This window comes from Falco cherrug, chromosome 15, assembly GCF_023634085.1.
Source record: "Falco cherrug isolate bFalChe1 chromosome 15, bFalChe1.pri, whole genome shotgun sequence".
In the NCBI taxonomy this organism is placed as follows: Eukaryota; Metazoa; Chordata; class Aves; order Falconiformes; family Falconidae; genus Falco; species Falco cherrug.
Genome location: NC_073711.1, coordinates 14,156,862 through 14,177,476, shown reverse-complemented (window position 1 = coordinate 14,177,476; position 20,615 = coordinate 14,156,862). Strand labels below are relative to the sequence as shown.

Genomic DNA, 20,615 nt, shown 5'->3' with positions numbered 1-20,615 from the left:
TAGTAGGACAATGTGCTTCCTTCTCTTGTAAAGGTGTACTACCGCTGGCAAGAAAAAACTGCCCCAAAAAACTCTTTGAGAGCTCAGGGGGGGCCACAAAAGCACAATGAATTCTTAGTCAACAGAAAACATGGCAAGTTTTTACTTTATATTATGAACTACTTCCTACACACTTCAGTCTTCACTTGAACACATGAATTACTTGAAACTGGGGAAACAAAATATAATATCACAAACTAAAAATAAATGAAAGGCAACGGGCAGCCCACTAAACATCTTTTGCGTATTGATACAGAGTAACTGAAATTCCAGGCTGATCCACTTTGCTTCTCACTATATTAATTCGCTTACATTTAAAAAACAAACCAAAACACAAGAAACCCCATACACAGAAGGCGACTGATGTTTAGCAGTCCTGGATGCCTTCTGTTTTCAGCATGCAGCAAAAAAAGTTGCTTTACTGACTTAGTGCAGCTATTACCAAAAGCAATAAGAAGATTCCCAGAAAATCCATTTTTGGGTTAATTCATAAGGTCATTAACATTCCCACAGAGGTTACTGTCTGTCTAATATCCAAGAAAATGGGCTGTTTAACTCATCTGCCCTCCCACAAGCTACCTAGCATCAGGTTAAGTTTGCACCAGGACCACTTCTGCTCCTGCAAGGCACCTTTGTCCCCTTCAGTAAACTCAGGGTCAAGCCCAAACAAAAACATGAGACAAAAATACCAGGTTGTGAAGCTGGTATCAAAGCTGAAGCATCATGCAATGTCAATGAAAGCCTGAGTGACTGAGCCACTTTTTATGTGTGCAAAACATTATGCACACACACTAGTCACAAAACCCAGCCTAAAATAGGATGAAAATTCCCCTAACTACATTTTTCAGAAAGTTATTTTGTTGATTTTTTAAAATTCAGGAACCATCATGACTTACCATAGCACAATCCCATCTCCCACAGCTTTGAACAGGTCATCTGTATTTGGATTCATTGGAATAACGTGCCTACAGTCGGGATCATTTTCCAGGGCTTTGTTTATCCAGTTTACAAAGGCATACTTTTCCTCCTCTAAAGATGACAATTGTAAATTTAATACAATTTACGAATTTTATTAAAAAAATATAATAATTTTTCATAACATAGCAAAGATTTTCCCAAAAGAATCAGTGTACAATAACTCAAGGAAAAAAAGCCGCTATCATTACCACGCTATTGTATTAGTCACACAAAGCTCAAAGAAATAGACCTTTCACTTCCAATTACCTGAATATTCCTGTTACTTACTCTTTCCTCAACAACTTCACTACGTTCAAGCATGACACAAGCGCTTCACCAGCAAGCACAGTTAACAAAACCAATAAGCAACACGTTCCTCAGCTTGTATTTACCCCCTGATTCCGCTCTGCTCTCACCTTGACACGAGATCATTCAGCTATCGGAGCACGAAAGCACAGCACATGGCAGGGCAGCAGAAATGCAGTTTGTGGCGCACAGCCCCCACTCACCCAAGAGGAGCTGAAAGGCAAAGCGCTACCTGAATAGGAGTGCTGCGTCCCCTCGCTGGAGAGCTCCGAGGTGCCCCCGATCGCGCAGATGCCTTCCTTCCTGTTAATTGCTTTTCTGAACGTTTTAGCGATATCGCTGCTTTTCACTTCTTGGAAAATCTACAATTTAAAGCGCTCTGTTAGACAAGCAAAACTTGTCTTCGTAAGCTGAAAGGACCGCAGAAGCGGCTATTTCCTCTTGGCTTTAAAGCAAACTTTGTAGTAAAATCAGCAAATGTGAAGTGCCCAGCAAGGGTGTAGTGGTATTCAATTTAATATGGATAGCGGGCAGAGAGTCGTCCCGCTCTCTGAAACACATATTGCAAGTGCCTATTGAAACAGAAGCATTAGGCATTAAGTACCTCGCATCCATTTACCTTTTCAAGTAGATTTCAAAAGACCATGAGAAAAACCGTGAAATCTTGGCAGTCTAAGAGCAGGTACACATGCAGCAGTTTCCGCAGGATCAAAACTGAGAAAGCTGTTGTGCAATTTTAACCTTTCTGTGTAAGCCAGATGCTCGTGTAACCACGACTTTAGTTCGCACAAAAGACCTTGTCCACAACCCAAGAAACAATTCTCTTTCAGTGCGTAACAGTCAAATCTGCAATAACGTGTGACCACAAGCGCTCCAGGCAAGGATGCCCCTGCCCCAACAGCAGACTTGGCCTAACTGGCAAAATACCCTCACACTTGAGGGCAGAAGAGTTGCTTTGGCACAGAAAGATTGTATGTGCAACTTGCACGGGTTGTATGTTACAATCAGAAGCCCTGAGGTCCTACAGAACTGAGCAACTATTAGGAAATAATACATCCAACGGTTTGACAACCTACTGTAACTCCCTCAAAACTCAACCAACTTAGTTTCAGTCACACTGAAAACACAAATTAAGCATACGCAGGTTCTCTCAACACTACCCAGAAGGTGGCAAACGAAACAGCACTGTAAAGCAGAACAAAGTGCTTCTGTTAAAAGGAGGAGGGGACTTGCCTACCTGGCTGCAGAGGTGTCACTGCAGGGCCAGCCCATCCCTTAACCACAGGGAAGGGGGCAAGTCAAGATGATGATGCTGTGCAGTTAAATCATCCCCTGATGGCACGCAGAGGTTTTGATGACCCCAGTGATGGGGTAGAGCCGAGTAAAGACTCAAGGGCCCAAAAGTTTTGGGTTTTCTAGTCAGTTAGTTTTAAAACAAGGATTTTAATACAGGTTTGTTTATTTTTCAGTTTGCTGAGTTAGAGAACAGCAACAGTTCTGTTTGTAAAAGTCCTACAACGAACCATTGCTTCTACTGTATAGCTTATATGCCTCTAAGACATTTCATGTTTGCTAGCTCATTGGTACCATCCAAACGTGAACAGAAGAGATTTATTTCTTCCTTCCTAGTGCAAAGTTAGAGTTATGGACCAGCTCAAACCAACAGCTGAAACATGCACCCAGCATGCAAGTGTTCACAAACTGCAAACAAACTCCGACTTACTAGTTGACTCCGAACACAAAAGTTCAGAGGGTCTGAAAACAATTAAGGAACAGAAGGAGAAGATAAATTAAGAAATATCAAGAAAAATAGTTGACATGAAAACAGCTCCCTCAATGTGCTGCACATACTTGTATTACTCTTTCAGCATTCAGCCATCCGAGTATAAAAAGGATGAAGGGATAGATATTTAACCAATATCCCAGAAGCATTGTGCTTTTGTAAAAATAGATAAAAAATTAAAACTTCTGACCTATTTCCACAGAAAAAAGCTGAAGGTTAGACCCATCTTCCAGATTCTCTTGTCTCCTTATTCCTGTTCTTCCCTTTTAAGGCAACAAATGTATCTGAATTTTCCTAGATCAGCATCTAGGACTAAAATCCAATTGTGTCTTGAAATGCCCTCTCAGGTCTTTAGCAAATACTTGTAGGCCCATTAGACTGGAAAAAACAGAAAGGAAATTATACTGCTTTGCTGGGGAAACAAGCATTCACCTATGCGCCTGGAAAAACTGAGTAGCTTCCAGTCAATACCGTAAGCACGGAGAACTGGAAGTCTTTTTTCCTTGTGTGGAAACGGTCTTTCAGCCTTCAACAAAAGTTTTCATATAGGAAAAGCATGTGGATTCTGTTTGGGTTTTGTTTAAAAACCAACATATGTTTCCTCTGTCCAAATCTAAAGGCTGGCAGTGACAGCACAAAAGGCTCATCATATGCAGAGATCTGTACAAAGAACTGATTTTTACATGGTAAGTTCTCAAACTGATCAGTTTGAGTAGAAAGAACCCTAGGAAGGGTAAGCAGCAGAGAAGCCAGGTTCAACCTCTTCTACCCCCCTTCCTTAATATTGTGCAAAACAGCTCCCCCAGGCCACTGGAAATACAGAAATACCACTTACATAGACAAACTCTTCAAAACTAATCTTCCCATCTTTATTCTTGTCACTGTCAATCATGAGTTTCTGGATGATCTCTCTCACTTTGTACCCAGGCAGAGGCAAGTTGGCTTCCTTGAAGAGCTCGTGCAACTCGTAGTCACAGATGAACCCATTGCTGTTGAGGTCTGAAAAAAAGAAAGGGCAGAAGGTTTTAGAAATGTGTTAGGACCCTGGCAGGAGCAGCCCCAGGCAGCAGGGCAGAAACACAGCCCCATGCTCAAAAGTGCTTTAGAGAAAGCAGCCTGCACCCTGGGGCCATCTGCAACACACGGAGGTAAAGAGGATTCTCTTAGGGTGGCCCATCGCTGCACAGCACTTTTGGAACCACCTTGTGCAGAGCATTCGTCTTTGCTGAAAGCAAGATCTGTGCAGGACACGGCCACACAGCAGGATGCCCACACCAAAGAATACCGAGCCCAAGCTGTGCCCTGTTCAACGGACACTACCAAGAATACAGCAAAATCAAAGGCACGTGGTAACTACACATGGTACATCCTCAGAGAGGGACCCAGCACAAGCCACCAGATCTCTATGGCTTTGGGCAAGAGCAGCTTCGAAGCAGAGCTGACCAGGGGGGCTCTTGGCACGCATCACCAAGGCTGGTGTAAAAGTTTCACAACAGAGCATATGCATTTTCATAAAAGATCTCTGCAGCATTTCTTTTTACATCTAACTGCAGCTGGCTTTGCATGTTAAAAATAGACAGTAATGAAACACAGCACTTCCTACTTTCTGAACTGAAAACACTAAGCTAGCTCTGCATTTATATTTTTCTATCATGCTGATAATGGTTTCATCCCTTTATTGCTGACAGAAGACTGCAGCCAGATGTTTTCATGCTGCCCGAGTATGCTCTGCAAAGACACTTGCTTTGACAGTCAACCTTCACGCTGCAACAGCACCGCATGCTTTGTGAGATGTTGTCACCTACTAGATTTGGGAAGAGAGAAAACAAGAATCTAGTGTGAATCTGGACCTTTTCGCATCAACAGATCGCAAACCCTTTGGGGACGTCATCACATTATTGACTGCACAGGGCTAATCCAGCAGCCCCAGGTTTTCTTCAGGCAAGCGAGGTTTTGCTGCCACCACGGACAGTCCTGGGTCAGATGCCCCTTCCCTCGGGCTAACCAGGACGAGCAGGTGCTGTCCTTCACAGCACAGCAGGTACCCAGGCTTCAGCAGAGCCGGGTCCACAAGCAGCCAGAGAATATGAAGCAGTGAGACGGCCCAGATTCACATCCCAAGACGTAAGCATGAACCTCCAGCACGTTTGGAGACAGGGATTTCAGGACATGTTGGGCTATTACCGGCTCAGCGGCGATGTTAAAATCCTTTTGCTGCAGGCAAGTCACACAGACAGCCCAGGGAAGTTAATTCAGTGCCTTCAGCTGCCATCTCCTCCCCAGGGTTGGTGCTGTGGGGATGCGCCAGCCCTGGATTGCTGCTGCTGGTGGGGAATACCTGGGTGGGCTGAGGAGCTGGAGATGTGGCAGTCTCCTGCAATTGTCGCCCAACCACAGGCTCTGCAAAGTTGACACAGTGCCTGTGCTGAAGGCATCAGCTGAGCCCTTTAAGGCTAAACGAGAGCAGTGTCTGCATGCAAGCAGCTCTGTCTCCTTCCCCCCAACCTCCAAAGCGTCATGGTGCCGTGATGGTGCCCTGCCGAGTGCAGCTCGCCACCACCAGCTGCCAAAACCCCACCATGCTGCGAGGCACCTGGCCCCGCTCGGCTCTGCACAGCCACATTCTGCTCACATCCCACACGGGGGGATTTTTCTGCTATTTATAAAGCAGCAGCTTCTCCCTAAGGCCATAGAGTTAAATTCTACTCAAGCAACAGCTTCTGCTGCCCAAACACCCTCACAGACTGCAGGCAGCTGCTCGCTCCCCAGACCTGTGCCAGCCCCAGTATTTGGTTTTGTCCAAGAGGGAATCCCATACCACAGCCACTGGGGCCAGTATTTATGCTTAAAGGGAGAAACTGTCAAGAAAAAAAAACAAACAAACAAAAAACCACCACAAACAACAATCAGGATAGCTCTGAAGTGTTGGGTTTGTTTGTTTGTTTTGTTTAGCAGATTCTGAAAGTCAATTTACTTTTAAGGAGGTGTCATTGGTGGTTCTTTGGTTCTTATGGTTTTATTTCACAGCAACGTTTCAATAATCAGCATGCCTGTACCACCACTCCAGCTTTCCTCATTTTCCAGATCCATATGGGATTTTAAAATTATTTTTATAAGTTAGCAAGAAAGTGAAATTCAGATGCTTAGTGGCCAACATCCAAAGTAACGCAAAGCAAACCTGTACTCCCTCCTACACTGCAGCCCCTAGGTCTCAGACTACGAGAAAGCATCAATTCCAGTGGATTAATAAAAACATTAAACTATTTTATGAAATGTCAGTGTTTACAATAATGCTGATGAAATAATGTGGCTTGAGCCAATGATTAATGATAGCAACAGGCTGTTGTCTGGCCTTCAATTTCAGAATTTTATTCCAAAAAAATATAAGCTTACAAAGGCAAGCTTTATTAAACGGTCCAGCCTGAGATGTCATCAGCAAACTATTTCCCCTCTAAATAAATCACAGCTTCTTCTGTTACAGTTTTATTACTAAATCTAAGTCTATAATATGCATCTTTCCCCTGCCTCACAGCCAGTGAAGACAATCAGACAAGAAGGGATTTGCTAATCTCCGGGGCCTGTGGACCTGAAACAAAACTTTGCTTTCACCCTCAGTGCACCTACAGCCAACTCCCATTGCTTCAGCCTGTGCCTGACTGAACCGACCACAATCCTTTGCCGTGCTGCCAAATTAAGCAGGTAAATCCAGAAACACCTGTTCATCACTTCTTCCAATCAATCCGCCACCTAAAAAATTAACTTTTACATCTACCCAAATGTTAGTGGGCAAAGGACAGAGAAAAATAAGACTTAAAAATACATATTCTATCCTTGATAGAATCACAGGTGTGATTTTCATTTGGAAAAGGTTTTTCCCTTGACTTGTCTAGCTTAAGCATTCAGAAGTGTTTCTGAACCAGGCTTGCATGTGCCATGTCTAAGCCTATTCAGAAGTGAAAGATATATGGTATTTATATATGGTACATATACATATATTTATACATATTATACACAATATATGGTATTTATGAGGCAGAAGCCTGTTGGGTTAGACAGCAGGGAACAGAGCTCCAAAGTCCCCACCTGTAATACACCAGAAGAATGCATGGGTAAAAGGGTGCTTAAACTTGTTTAGAGCTCAGTTCTACATATAAGCCCCTGCATGTCTTTTAAGGGTACAATCTAGTTCAAGGAATTAATCCCTAGCCTTTCATTTATATTGGTTTACTTGCAGAACAAAACCTGCAATTTAAAAACAGTGACTGAAATGCAGCTGAGGAGTTGGCCAAGGCCATTGTCTGGTCCATTCACACTTGCTCGGCAGACCTCAGTCTCAGCCTGAAAGCATCAAATGTGGCTGCAGGGCAGATATCAGGAATTTACTGCAGTCTGGGTCAACATCTGCCCATTTTGAGGGTTTTGTTCACCCCTGCAAAGCAGCATCTTCCCAGTCCTCTGGGTGCTCCTATTTCAAAGATTTACCTCTGGCCACTGAAAAAAAAAAAGTTAAAAAACAAAGAGCCATCTGCAACACACACTCACATGTGATTCAGGAGCACGGCACCAGGAAAGATGCTGCCCATCAGGAGGAGCTGCACACCAGTGGCTCTCAGCACCTGCACTGGGCTCAGACAGCCAGCACACAAGCAAGTGTGAAGGTAACAGACACACTGTTGAGTAAATGCACCTTAACTCACTCAAAACCCTGGGGTCTCAGGACTTGAGTTCTTCCAACTCTTAACGACATCCCAAACAACCACCTGTAAGAGTTACTCTTCCATAGTATCCTGAGGGGAAAAAAAAAAAATTCACTGATTTCATAGATTAAAGGGGCTTTGGGAGTGGGATTTACAAGCAAGACAGAACCAACTTGCAGATAGTTCAGCTGCAAGACCCCACACCAAGTCACAGTTTTGCAGTAAAGATGCTCTCATTTCAAGCTTTAGCTTCTTGGCCACAGAAGGGCAGAGGCAAGTGTTCAAACCTGGTGGATGTGCTAGCCTGTGGGTTTGGCTTGGTCGCAGAGTCAAGTAACCTGAATTAGCAATTGACTATGTGGTAGAATACGGACCCATTCTCCTCTTAACATATCAAAAAGCCTTCAGCCCTGCAAACCTGACCAATAGGCCTGAGATCCCTATCCCACAGGGCAGCTGCTTCCCTCCCCACTGCCTCTGCTCCCCCCTCTGACATCACAGTCAAATGTACAAAGTACATTAAACAAAAAAACCACTAGTCACCTTTGCATCACCAGCAAGTTCCGTAATTATTTCTAGCATTACTGCAGGCCCACCATATGGTGCCTTGCTGGATGTCCTGCAACAGGGCCAGACTTCAGGAAGGTAGTCTAAAATTCCTCTCTAACAAAATCTGAAGTGGTATTCAACAGCTGAAGAGGCTGTCTAAATAGAAGCTATCCCAAATGAAATCCTTCGGCGTACGGCCCAGAATTACTAATGGAAGAAAGCAAAATTGTTTTAACAGACAAGCTACAGCCTGGATTCATTATAGTCTGCCCGATGGAAAGGAAACTACAGCACATCTGAAGTTTCCTATTTCTACTGAAAGATGCATGCACGCCAGCGTACCAAACCTGGGAAAGGTCACCGCAGCGACGCGCGGCACTATCTTCTGCCCGTACGCAGGTGGCGCAGCAAAGCCGCAATAATCGAGACCCAAAAGCTGCTTCAAGCTCTGGCTCAGCTTCCTCCCAACAAGTACTTAAAATAGCTTAAATAACAGGATGCAAGAGGGGAAAGTAACCCACACGTTTCCTTTTAAGGATATATGCTCAGCAGGACATACTGAAGCAGGATCACAGATCCCTATTTGCCTTAAGCTAACATTTCAGAGCATTGTTTTACCACCTTCCAGCAGCGTACAAAGTGTTCAGCTGGGTTAGGATTTTTAAGTACTTTGCGTTTCCAGAAAAGATGCTTATCTTTGCTATTAGAAGCCGGGAGAAGGAAGACAAATAAACAGAGCAAGTCTGTAGATTTTGTTCTGCCATGCCTCCCTAAGAAGTGCCACCATTTGGCCAAGTACGTACATACACACGCCTGTTCTACAGAACAAATTCAGGGATCAGCCAAGATGTGGAGCAACCTGCTCTTCTCCCCCTAACCTGCAGGTTGTTCAAAGCCTAGACAGGTCTTACGGCCTACTTAGTTGGTGTGTTTTTTTAAGATGGTAAAATGCTTTTTTCTCCCCACTGCTGTTTACCACTTGGATCACTTCCAATACAAATACCTGATTGCAGGAGGCTGGGAGCTGCTTGTCTGAGCTGTAGCTGACTTCAGTGCTAACCTTAAGCCATGGTTTCTCACCCATGGACTGCTTCTAGTAAGCAGTAGGTAGTTTATGGGACTCTTCCCTTTGGATGGCTATCAGAGAACAGCACACCAGCTTCCCAGGAGGGCGGAGATACCTTCAAGTGACATGGAAGGCAAACAGTGACGAAGTACGTAGTAACATGCCTCACTGCCTTCCAGCATCACCAGATGTCTTGACCTGGTCCAGCTGCACACAGAAAAGCTGGTCAAACACACATCGTTAAAGTCCCATCAACCCACACACCCAGAACAGCAACGTGCCCTACGCTAGAGTTGAAGCGGGTGTCCAGGAAGCCCATTTTTGCATTGGAGCAAGGCACATCTTGGTGAGCAGAAACCACCCTGTGAGATGGTTCCTGTTCTCCACACCTCCTTTATGACATTCTAGAAGCCAGCCAGCTGAGCTTTGCTATAACCATACTTCTCAGCTGTGTTCCAAGTCTTCAGATAGCTGGGAAACGAAAGAAAGGCTTCATTTGAAATAGCAGCCTTCATCCAACTTTTCTTCACATTCACTGAGAACTTGTAATGTCATCTCTAGTGAAAGTCACTCAGCCAGCTAGTGACCAGTTCCATTTCCCAAGGCAAATATGGCTCCTTTAGGCAAGAATAAAAGGAATGAGAACATTAAAGACACTCCTGACAGGCACGTCCCACAGCAATGCTTTTGGGCTGTACCACGCTTAAAGCACACAAAACAGAAAGCAGCTGAAAAGGACTAGCAGATCCCATCTCACTTGTGGGTATGTCCTGGCTAATTATCACATTTCTCAATAATAGCTAAGTTTTGACGCTGCTTTTATAATTTAAAACCAAACAGGGACCCACCTCCTGGAGCAGGGTGAGCTGGTTTCCTGAAACAAACCAGGATTTGACTGAGGTTTCTCCCCATATGCCCAGTGCAAAGGCAGCCAGCCAACCTAATCTTAATAATTTCCCACCACACTAATGACAAAAAGCCACCACATTCCAGCCAGGTTAATAAGTTTATCCAAGAACAGAATGGACTGCCTGCATCCCAGCTTTATTAAGGTTCGCACTCAGAGGCACATAGGCAGCAAGAAGCACAATAGTCACTCATCTCCCTCTGCAGCAACTCATTTCCACCTGCTGGGAAAAGTCTTGGGAAGAGTAAGACAGGAGAGGGAACCTAAAATGTAACTCGCTTCAAGTCCTAACAGGGAATACTGCTCCGTGAGAATCAGTTGTCTTTGAAATCAGTATTTCTCACCGCGGATTGCAAATTCAGAGGAAGTGGGAGTTTTAAGAGCCACCCTGCTCTAGAGGGCAATTTACCTGACACAGGTGAGGCAGCTACCAATTTGTCCTTATAACCAGTGCTCAGGCGATGCCAATACCCAGTTAGGAAAACGAAACACTGGCTCTGATCACTTGTGCAACTCATTCCCAGTCAGTGCCAGTCCCGGGTGTGGTTCCCCAGCTGCATACGCTGACCTCAGTCCACACTGCTGCGGTCCAGCTCCCATCCCGCCCCTCCCCGACGATTCTCTGATCCTTCAGTAAACCATATCAGGAAACTATATCAGCAGAAAACAATTTCCTCCATGATGTCAGTTTTCTGCCCATTTCAGCTGCCCGAAGCAGCCTGCCAGAGGCTTCTGCAATGCCAGGGCAGGGGGAAAGCTGGAAGGCAGGCGGAGTAGCTTGGGCTGTGCAACTCCTCGAGCATCACAGGCTGTTAGGGAGATGAGAACCAGAGAAGAACATACACATACACTGAACCCGCATTTTATTATCACCACAAGTTGCTCCATAATGGCCCAGTAAACAGACACCACCTAGTTTTTGCCTACAAGATCACCAAACGCAGTGCTTCAAATGTGCCTGCACAAACCAAAAATGTAGCACCTACGTTTGCCATCTGCATGGCTCAGCCAGTCTGCCAAAACCCAACGTGACCAGACCCAAGCACTGTGCAAGCCTTGAGGTGCTGCCTGGGCCAAAGTAATGCAATACTGCTTTGGATATTTCTTCTGCCATGAAGAACCAGGCAAAGCCCACCCTGGAGCAACAGGGCAAGGCTATCTGCCAGTGCTCACTGACAGCCAGACTGCCCACGTCCCTCCCTTCCTGCCAGTGCTCACTGACAGCCAGACTGCCCACGTCCCTCCCTTCGTGCTCCCTGGCTGGAAATGACAAGCCAGAAGCAACAAGGCTGCCAAGGGACCCCTCGGCATGGAGAGAGGATCACAAAAGCACCAGACTGCCCACACCCTGCTGGCACCACTGCTGGCAGAGGTGGGATAAAGCCATAACAAACGTACAGCAGACAGGAGCAAGGTCTCCCCACTGTGACTTACCAACTTTGGCAAAGGCCTCCTTGAGTTCCTCCAGCTCATCTTTGGAGATTTGCATAGTGTTGGCCATCTCATGAATTTAGGGAGTACCTGAAGAGAGAAAAAGATACTGTGTGAAACCAGGCTGCATTCAAACCCATGCCATTTTGAACAGTAGTATAGCAACAATCAGTACCAAGGTCACCACAGTTCTTCAAGCCACATTTATCTTTCCACTAAGAAAAAAAGACATGTGAAACTCAGATGATGGGAAATGCACTCCTTAACAAGTCAAAAAATCCCATTAGCTTTGTTATTATTTAACTCTGTGTATCTATTTTACGGGCTATGTTGTTCTGCACACATTAAGATACCTGCTGCCAGTACGTTCTGTAGGTCAGAAAAGCTCACGTTCTCCAGGTATTTTCCATAACTTTGAACAAAATCAGAATCCAGAGTTAAAATATTCATGCAAGAGATACTGAAGGTTCTGCCTGCCTGTTCCACAAGAGCACACAGCTACCGAACCCAAATAATAGATTCTAAACAGTACCTGAAAAAGGTCTCTTTGCACAAAGTAGTGTGCCTGATATTGTTTGCTAAAAGGAAATAGTCTGCTTTACTACAAGAAAGTGGTTTGAATAAACACCTGCCTACTTCCCCAGAGTCAGTCTCTCAAACTATGTAAGCAACAGGCTGTTTGCTCTGCCGCTGACCCCCGCCACCCTCCCGAGCACGGCATGGCAGGAACACCACAAGCAAGCGCGGAACAGCAGGCATCAGCCACACTCAACCCCAGAGCACACAGAATCTCTGCTTTGATCAGATCTGCTTGGTGTTTAAGAAACAGAGAGGATGAAGCATACAGTTCCTACACCCATCTGCTACCATCCTCCTTTCCAAGCACTGATTAAGTGCCACCCGGCCGGGCTGGACAGGAGGTATCACCGTAAGGATGGGAAAAGACTAGTGACCTGCCTACGTCCCCTTCCCACGACATGCGTGACAGCAGCATCAGATGCCCTGTTGGCTCTTTGGCTAACACGATCAAAAGAGATCAACGACTGATGGAACAATGCTAACAGGGCGATCCCTGTGCACGAACCACGTGCAGGCACAGATAACATTCTAGCACACATGCCAGCTCTCGCTCAGGGTCTTTAAAAATGGGGATCTGGGCAGGCTCGGTGCAACTTCAAACGAGTTTTGCATCCTACGATTTCCAGCTCCCACTTGTCAGCTACAGTCGCTGTAAGTTGAGAAATAAAAGGTTCCTCCTCTGCCTATGGGAACAGCTGCCTCCACCTTTGTAAGCAAAAGGATGAGGGGTGAGTTCAGGTTTACAGGCTGTCACAAGGCAGGATCCTGAGCGCTCAAGCAACAAGAGGCTCAGTTTCACAAATGCCTGTGTGCCCATCCGCCAGCCTCTTTTGTCTGAGGCTCCCAGCTGCCTCCACAAGCACTTGTTAGCTTAAGAACACAAGTTTGCCTGTAGCTGTAAATATTCATTTTCTGTAACACTTCACTCGTCTAGAAAGAACTAAGTTGTTAGAGATGAGAGCGATGGGCAGGTGTGGCAGCCTGGGAAAGCAGCTCAGACAGGTGCTAGCAGCAGAGAAAGTCAACAAGAAGTTGCATCACTGCAGAGACATGAAGGAAAGCACATCAGACCCGACCTCCCAGCATCTGCAGAGCTGTCAACAGACACGACAAGATATTTAACAGTCAGTAAAAGCCACCACCAGCAAGACAACTAAACTTCATCATTGGGCTTATACTGCAAGAACGTGGCAGGGAGAAGAATCGCAAGGCTGCATCAGACTGACAGAGGAGGAAAAAAAGGCACCATAGTAAATTTTTTATACTGTTTCACAGATTACAGGTTAAGCTAATTGACCAAGAAAATACTACTCTGCAGGTCCTTGCAAGATGCAGGAGTGCTGTGCAGCACTGCCTGTCTTGCTGGATGTCCAGTCTGCCAGCCCGGCACCTGTCCCCGTCCCTGACACAGCCCTTTCCCTGCAGCACTCGCACGGGCGCCCCAGCAGCCTAAGCCTCAGCACCACCAAACGTGGCTGTTCTTTCCAGGGGATAAAGGACTTGCTCAGCAAGAAACCAGCTCTGAGCAAGCTTGGTGCATGCTACAGGAGGTGGATTTCACGACTGGCAGAGACACACTTGGGAACGCTATCAGAAATGGAGACACTTGTGGGTACACAGGCAGGCAGGTGGCATGACCTGCCAGGCAGGAGAGGCCGAGCTAGGAGACTTAAAAATTCAGCCAATCCTCCTTTACAAGTTCTGCCACCTTCCCAATCCTCACGTGCACGAATTCATTCTCAAACTATGATGATTTCCCTTAAAAAGGGATTTCCAAAAGCATCTTTATTTAATGACTTCATTGGAATTTAATTTGCTGCTGACTACCTCTGACATCTTTAACACCAAAACAAGCACCATAAGCAAAGAGATATTCAAAAGGTGCTCTGTTTGACTTTATCAGGGAACTAGCACACTCTGAATATGCCCTGTTTGTGTGGATCCTCATTCAGAAAAACTTTTCACTTCCAGCCCCTACGCTGTTCCGCTCTGTCAGTGAGCCTACAGAACAGGTTTACCTCTCCGTTTTCACATCGCTCCTTCCTTCTCGTGTGCTTGAGAGGAGAGAGGGAGAATCTGAACCAACACAGAAAAAGCAGACACCTGACCTTGTTATAACTGTCTGGGAGGGGGAAAGTATGTTAGGACAGAACAAAACAGTAGATGAAAAGGTTAGTGGGCCACACAGTTACAAGTTGACAGCCACTGCTAAGCTCCCAAAGCAGTCTGAGGGAGTTCTGTTGCTGTGAAGAGCTATTGCACCAATACTGGCACACTGGGCTGGGGGGCAGGGGAGCTTTTCAGTTTTTTGTTGTGTGTGTGGGGGGGTTTGTTTGTTTTTAATAGCCGAGTCTAGGGCATTCAGAATTGTGTTTTTTTTTCATTCAGTTGCATTTTTAAACAAGAGGCTTTGTCTTCAGAGACATAAAAAGTCCTTTTATCACACTGGCATAGGGATCACACATCAGTTGCCTCACTCGAAGCCCTGCGGGGACACAGCACCACGCTGCTCACGCCTCACCACATCACATTCACTTCTACCGCCAGCAAAGCCTCTGCCAGGGCAGGCAATGACAGCCAGAGACAACCTCACACTTCAAGAGCCGGTTTAGAGGGAGGAAGAGAGAACAAGGGGAAAAGAGGAGACAGAATTGAACTTAGCGATCCCACACCCATTTTACACTCTGGTAACAGATGGTCTGTCGGTCAGTGTGCAAATAAACAGGGTGTATATGGAAACAATTCCTGCTCCAGATCCCTCTTGCTCCTGCCTTCATCCCTCACCCTGCAGAGGGAAAGCAAAGGCAGCTCTGTAACACAGGGATGCACAAAAGCAGCTTCACAAGAGGAGAGCGGCTGGCAGCCAGAGCAGCCCGTTTCTGTCCTCTGAAGGCTTCACTTTGTGCTGCAGATCAGAGCTGCTTCCAGGGCATCTCAGGTTTTCAAATATCAACTCCCTTCCCAGAGAGGGGCTGTATAAAGTTTCTGTGCAAACAAGTTTTATAGCTTCTAAACACACTGTAGTCACTGAATCAGGGTTAGTTTATTTGCTCTCCAGACAGAACTGCAATGCAGGCAGGTTAAATAAAGCTGCCCCAGCTCGTGTGTTTTAACAGCTGTAAGCCACCTGCAGCCACACCATTGCAGGGGGACTGTCACCAGCACTCAGCACTTCCAGTCCAAGTGCCAGAAGCTAGCCAGGACTTTTGGGTGGATTAACTGCCCAAACAGTAACTTAAAAACACTCAAGCCCAAAGAAAAAGTCCCCAAGACGGGAAGCCCTGGAAGCTGCATCCTGCACAGAAGATTGGTGGAAAATGGAGGGGGGGCATTCAGGCATCTGCACATCCCCTTGAATGCTGCAGGATTAATTCAATTTTGAAAGCACATGGCAACCAAATATTTCCCGACAGCCACTTGAACATTTCCAACAGAAACAGAGCTGGAATTTGCTGCTGATCCAAATGGAAGAATTTGCTTTCTTAGCAGCTCCGCGTTAGCCTGAAAACCGAGCTGCTCCGTTCACTCCCAGACCCACCCCGTTTAATATCTGTACAACTGACTGATGAACAGCATCATTTTGTTTACTCAAACAGGCGAATGCAGAGGCACATTAAAGTGTCAACAAAAAGGTATTAGTATCTCCTTTTTCCATCCGATTTTAAAAAAAAAAAAAAAAAGAGCGGGCCAGGCCTGGTCGGGAGCAGTGACTCACCACATACGTATTCCCCTTTTCAGAGGAACCTGTGGTTTTGCTACCTTGTCGTGACAAAGGCTCCAGACAGGGGAAGGCGAGTCAGTCAGCATTAGCTAATTAAAAATACTGCAAAACCTGCATCTCCCTGACCGCTAACCCGGCGCATATCAGCCTTGCTTTAGGAATAACGAGTCGGGCAGCCAGGCACTCGGTCCCCCCACAACCCACAGCAAGGGCCAGAGCCGCCGGGCATGCAGCACAGCACCGACACAGCGCCTGCCTCATCCTGGTGATTCAGCTGAGGCAGGATCCGGCCCCCAGGCGCTCTGCGGCTCACCTCATCTTCCTCTTCCTCCCTGTCCCACAGGTAGGGCTGAGCCCTGCCAAGAGCCTCATCACAGAACAGGGTGGCCATCCGCAGTCCCCTGCTTCCCTCTCCCCATGCACCCCCCAACGCTTTTGCAAGATGTACGAATCTTGGTCACCATAAAGTCTTTCCGAGCCCTCTGCTGCCAGCGCCCCACCCCACTGCCTCACAGACCCCCTCTGGGGGGGTCCATGGCTGTGCAAGCTCCAGAGCTGCTGGGGCAGCCCAGGGCAAAGCGAGTCACTGGTGAAGGCTGAACACCTGAGTTTTCTTTGCATCCCTTCCCCCAGGTAATTGGGATGCTGCAGGCAACTCCTGACACTGCAGGAACCCTCTTCCATCAGCAACAGCCAGCCCTAGGCTCATGCTGCAATTGGAAATACTTGCAGGCAGGAGAGGGCACACACACACACCCTGCTCCCCCCCCAAATCCATCGTCAGGCACACCCAGCAGCTCTCCTGGCTCCTTTTTCTGGTCCAGTCCAAACAGAGCCTTTAGGGTTTGCAGACATCATCTTCAAACTTGACAGCAGCAGAAGGGAGTGAAAGCTTGCGGTGCACAGAATTTGTCTGATGAGTCCACCAACATAAATATTTACTGCCACTTTGGGGGGAGACGGGGAAGTTTAGGGACTGATGATGACCTGTAAATGAAATCCTATCATGCAATCCATCCTCTCCTGCTCATAATCTCTGTGTTTCAAACACTATTTTGTTCATCAAATTCCGCCAAGACAGCACCCACTTGTTACATGCGGTTAATAGCAAACACCAGGCTGCTGGAAGCACATAAACCTTGGCAATTAAATAGATTTGGTGATTATCTTCCAGGCAGTCATAGGTCAGAGGCACAGGCTGAAACCAGACCTTTGTCACACTTTCATATTTCCACATAAGAATAGGTGTCAACCTGGTAAGAGCAGTGATAAGGAGATGCTACTGCATCCCAGAGACCGCACTGCTGCGGTGTGTAACACCTTATCAACAGCATGACACTGCTACAAACCACCGTCCCCAGAAATTACTTTGCTGTTGCTCTTTGCACGAATGCACTTTGCATGCACGCAAAACATGGAGATGTTCCTCTTGACTCAGCTGTTTCCCCTGCCTCAGGAGGAAAGAAGCACAGGAAGCTTTGATCAGGTGCTTCCTTGTGGTGCCAGACTCAGCCAAGTAGCTGCATCTCTCACCTGTTGCTCTTCCCTTCAACCAAGCTTTCCCAGCCCCATGCACATCAGGCTCAACACCAACAAAAGTACAGCTCTGCTGTCAAGGTCTGTAATGCTTTTAATTATTGAACAGCACTGGGCTGTAACACCTGCAAAGCCATCACCCAAACCCAGCTTTATTTCACTATTAATCCAGCTTTCCTTGTCCATGCACAGCACCAAATACTGAATTTCTTTAAGCTTGTCTTGCCGTTTGAATTTATTACCTCCCACCACCCAGTTTTCCAGCTTCCTCAAGCTATTACCTTTCCACACAGTACATCCAGAACACACAGAGTACACACTTTGATTTGTCCATGCTGGCTGTGTAGCCCACCAGCTGATACACAGCCGCTTGCTGCATCGCGGGGAAAGGGGCAGAGGACCGCAGGCAGCAATTCCCACTGCACAGGCATCTTATGGCTCACTTCTTCCAATCCCATGTAAAGATTACCTCCAGCTACTGTGTTTGAAGCACCTCTAAATCAGCAAAAGTCCCATTATCAGGTTTTGCTTTATATCCTTTCAAATCCCTGAAACTGTCATGCTGGGAGAAACAGGCTCCCTGCTACACTTATTTTCACCTGGGAGCAGCCTGTAAGACTTCGTTCCTGTTGTTACGCAACTCACCACTGCTGAGGAGGAAAAAAAATCTGTCAAATCCATCATGAGCAGACACATGCTGGAGTTAGTCACTGCACTTGGCTTGCCAGGGGCTGTCTCTGGATTTGGAGGCATGTGTCTATGGGTATCCACCCCTGGACGTGCAACTTCCTCCAGCGGGTCCAGGTTAAAAACCCAATTTCTCCTAGCTAGACATGCTCAGAACAATGTCAGAGAGTTTTCTGAGCTTGGGTAGGTGCCCAGCAGGGATCTGGGCTGCACAGAGACAGGGTCACTCCAATGGTACAGGAACAACTGCAGCAAAACAGTTTTCCTATGCCTTCTGTGTAGACTTTAACCACCGCCCCGACATCCACGGACAGCCTGGACAACCTGATCCTTCACTTTTTGCATACTGTCAGTGTTTTCTCTCCCTTCAAGACAGAACCTGATTCATAACTTCAATCGGCTTAAATCCTTATTAAAAACAATTGCTGAGCCATCAGCCAATTCACATGCCTCTGACTCCCCTGCACAGCCATGGAGGCTTGCTGGGGTGCAGCCAGGCCAGGCTCTGAGACTCCCATCATAAATGTCGTAACAGCCTGAAGCTGTGCTGGGGAGGTTTAGATTGGATGTTAGGAAAAACTTCTTCACCGAAAGGGCTGTCAAGCACTGGAACAGGCTGCCCAGGGAAGTGGTTGAGTCACCACCCCTGGAGGTGTTTAAAAGGCAAGTAGATGTGGCACTTAGGGACATGGTTTAGTGGTGGACTTGACAGTGTTAGGTCATGGTTGGACTTGATGATCTTAAAGGTCTTTTCCAACCTAAATGAGCCTGTGATTATATGGCAGGAAAGCTAACAGGTTCACCACCTGCATAAGCAAGGGGGGATGAGGATTACAAAGCTGAATCAGTGCTAATTTCCTTCCCCAGAAGCGATCGGGACCTGCTTGCTGAGACCTGCAGGTTACCCTCAACATGCCTTAAGCATGTGTCTCTTGATTTCCCAATATTCAGCCCAAAAGGAGCCCAGTTCCTTATGAAGGTGAGCTGCAGACCTCAGCCTGTACCCTGACCCCCAGCAGCTGGATAAAGCCCCTCCAAGGCTGAAGGGAGTCACGGCCACACAGCCCAGACCCATCTCCACCCCCCAGCCTCCGCTCTCAGGTAGCGCCTTTGCTTGGCAGGTAACACGACTGATATTCAATATGCCACGATAAAGCAAGAAGCGTTACTCAGTCTGTTAAACTTCCCTCCCGCCCAGGCAGGGGAATCAACCCGATCCCTGAATTAAATCACGGTACAGTCACTGCTTATTCAATGCCAGCAAACATGCTCCTGCAAGCCAAACACCCGGCATGACGGTGCTGATCCCTGGCGAGCTGGACAATAGCGAGTTTCAGCAATTAATTTTGGAAGGGTGGGTTTCGTGCAAACTTTTAGAAGGTACAGCTGCAGTCAAGTGATTTTTGCAGACTGTTTTACCAGTTTGAAGGTAAACAGAACTGTCCTGAAACGGCAGAGCCAGGGCTGAAATCCCAGCAGCTGGGCAACTGCTGCCCAGATGGTAAACATTCAGAGAAGTGTGTCAATGAATGTTTTCTTAAATAAGAAACAAAACACTAGAAACTACAAACCATACTCTAAGCATTGGAATTATATTTCAAAAGTCTCTTAAACCCCAGGAATTTCAGTAACTGGTTTCTTACTAGAAAGAGCTACTGATAAAATAAGAAAAACCTTTTTACATCCTTCCCCTGCTGCCTGTAATCTTGTTTAGAAAGCACTTGGGGAAAAGGGAAAGAAATCAAAGTAATTTCATTCAGAGCAAGAAAGCAACGCTAGACCGCAATAAATCAGCGTTGCTGCATAGCTGTCCTAGCACAATTTGGAAGCAGAAGAAACCCTGTGAATTCAACACTTACTTTCTCTAGAGAAGATCCTATCTACCCTTAACAAAAACAGAAACATTAATCTCCGAGATTAATGTGAAATGGCTAGAAGAGCAGGAGAGGGGCTGTCTGCCTCCCAGGAGGCTGCCATGACAGTAAAATCACGTTTAGTCTGACAGCAGGGTGTTCCCCACACTTCTCTATAATTTAACTTAACACAGGGAGGAGCAATAGGGAAAAAAAGGTAGCAGTTGCCAGTCCACGATCAAGCGAGCTCTACTCCATGACTCTTGGATTTTGGACAAACATTAATAATCTCTGCAAAACACACCCTAATTAGCAGGTTTTAAGGCCAGGCAGGATCTCCAAGCTGCATCCAGCACTCCTGGAGCCAAGTTCTCACTTCTCAATGGGTTCCTTCAAGCTGCTTTGGTTTGCTAAACCTCCTCCCTCAGTTTAGCAGCTCAGACGGTGCCCGATACCCCTAGGACAGATGTAGTGGTTAAAGAGATGTGTGCACTGTAAACAGCA

The 20,615-nt window shown here is 46.5% G+C and overlaps 1 protein-coding gene across 5 annotated transcripts in view; it reads right to left on the bottom strand.

The window, feature by feature from the left end:
- Window positions 1-20,615, bottom strand: part of PLS3 (plastin 3) — a 52,338-nt gene that overhangs the window by 10,545 nt on the left and 21,178 nt on the right. For 3 of the 5 annotated variants that reach the window (XM_055727452.1, XM_014277431.3, XM_055727453.1), the window contains exons 2-5: window positions 11,739-11,825; window positions 3,921-4,084; window positions 1,535-1,664; window positions 936-1,068 (exon numbers count right to left, since the gene is read on the bottom strand). In XM_055727452.1, coding sequence (XP_055583427.1) covers window positions 936-1,068; window positions 1,535-1,664; window positions 3,921-4,084; window positions 11,739-11,805 — 494 coding nt within the window. In that variant the 5' untranslated portion in view covers window positions 11,806-11,825. Of the gene's footprint in view, window positions 1-935; window positions 1,069-1,534; window positions 1,665-3,920; window positions 4,085-8,673; window positions 8,697-11,738; window positions 11,826-20,615 lie in introns of those variants that run through there. The other 2 variants (XM_055727454.1, XM_055727455.1) reach the window with 2 other exon arrangements.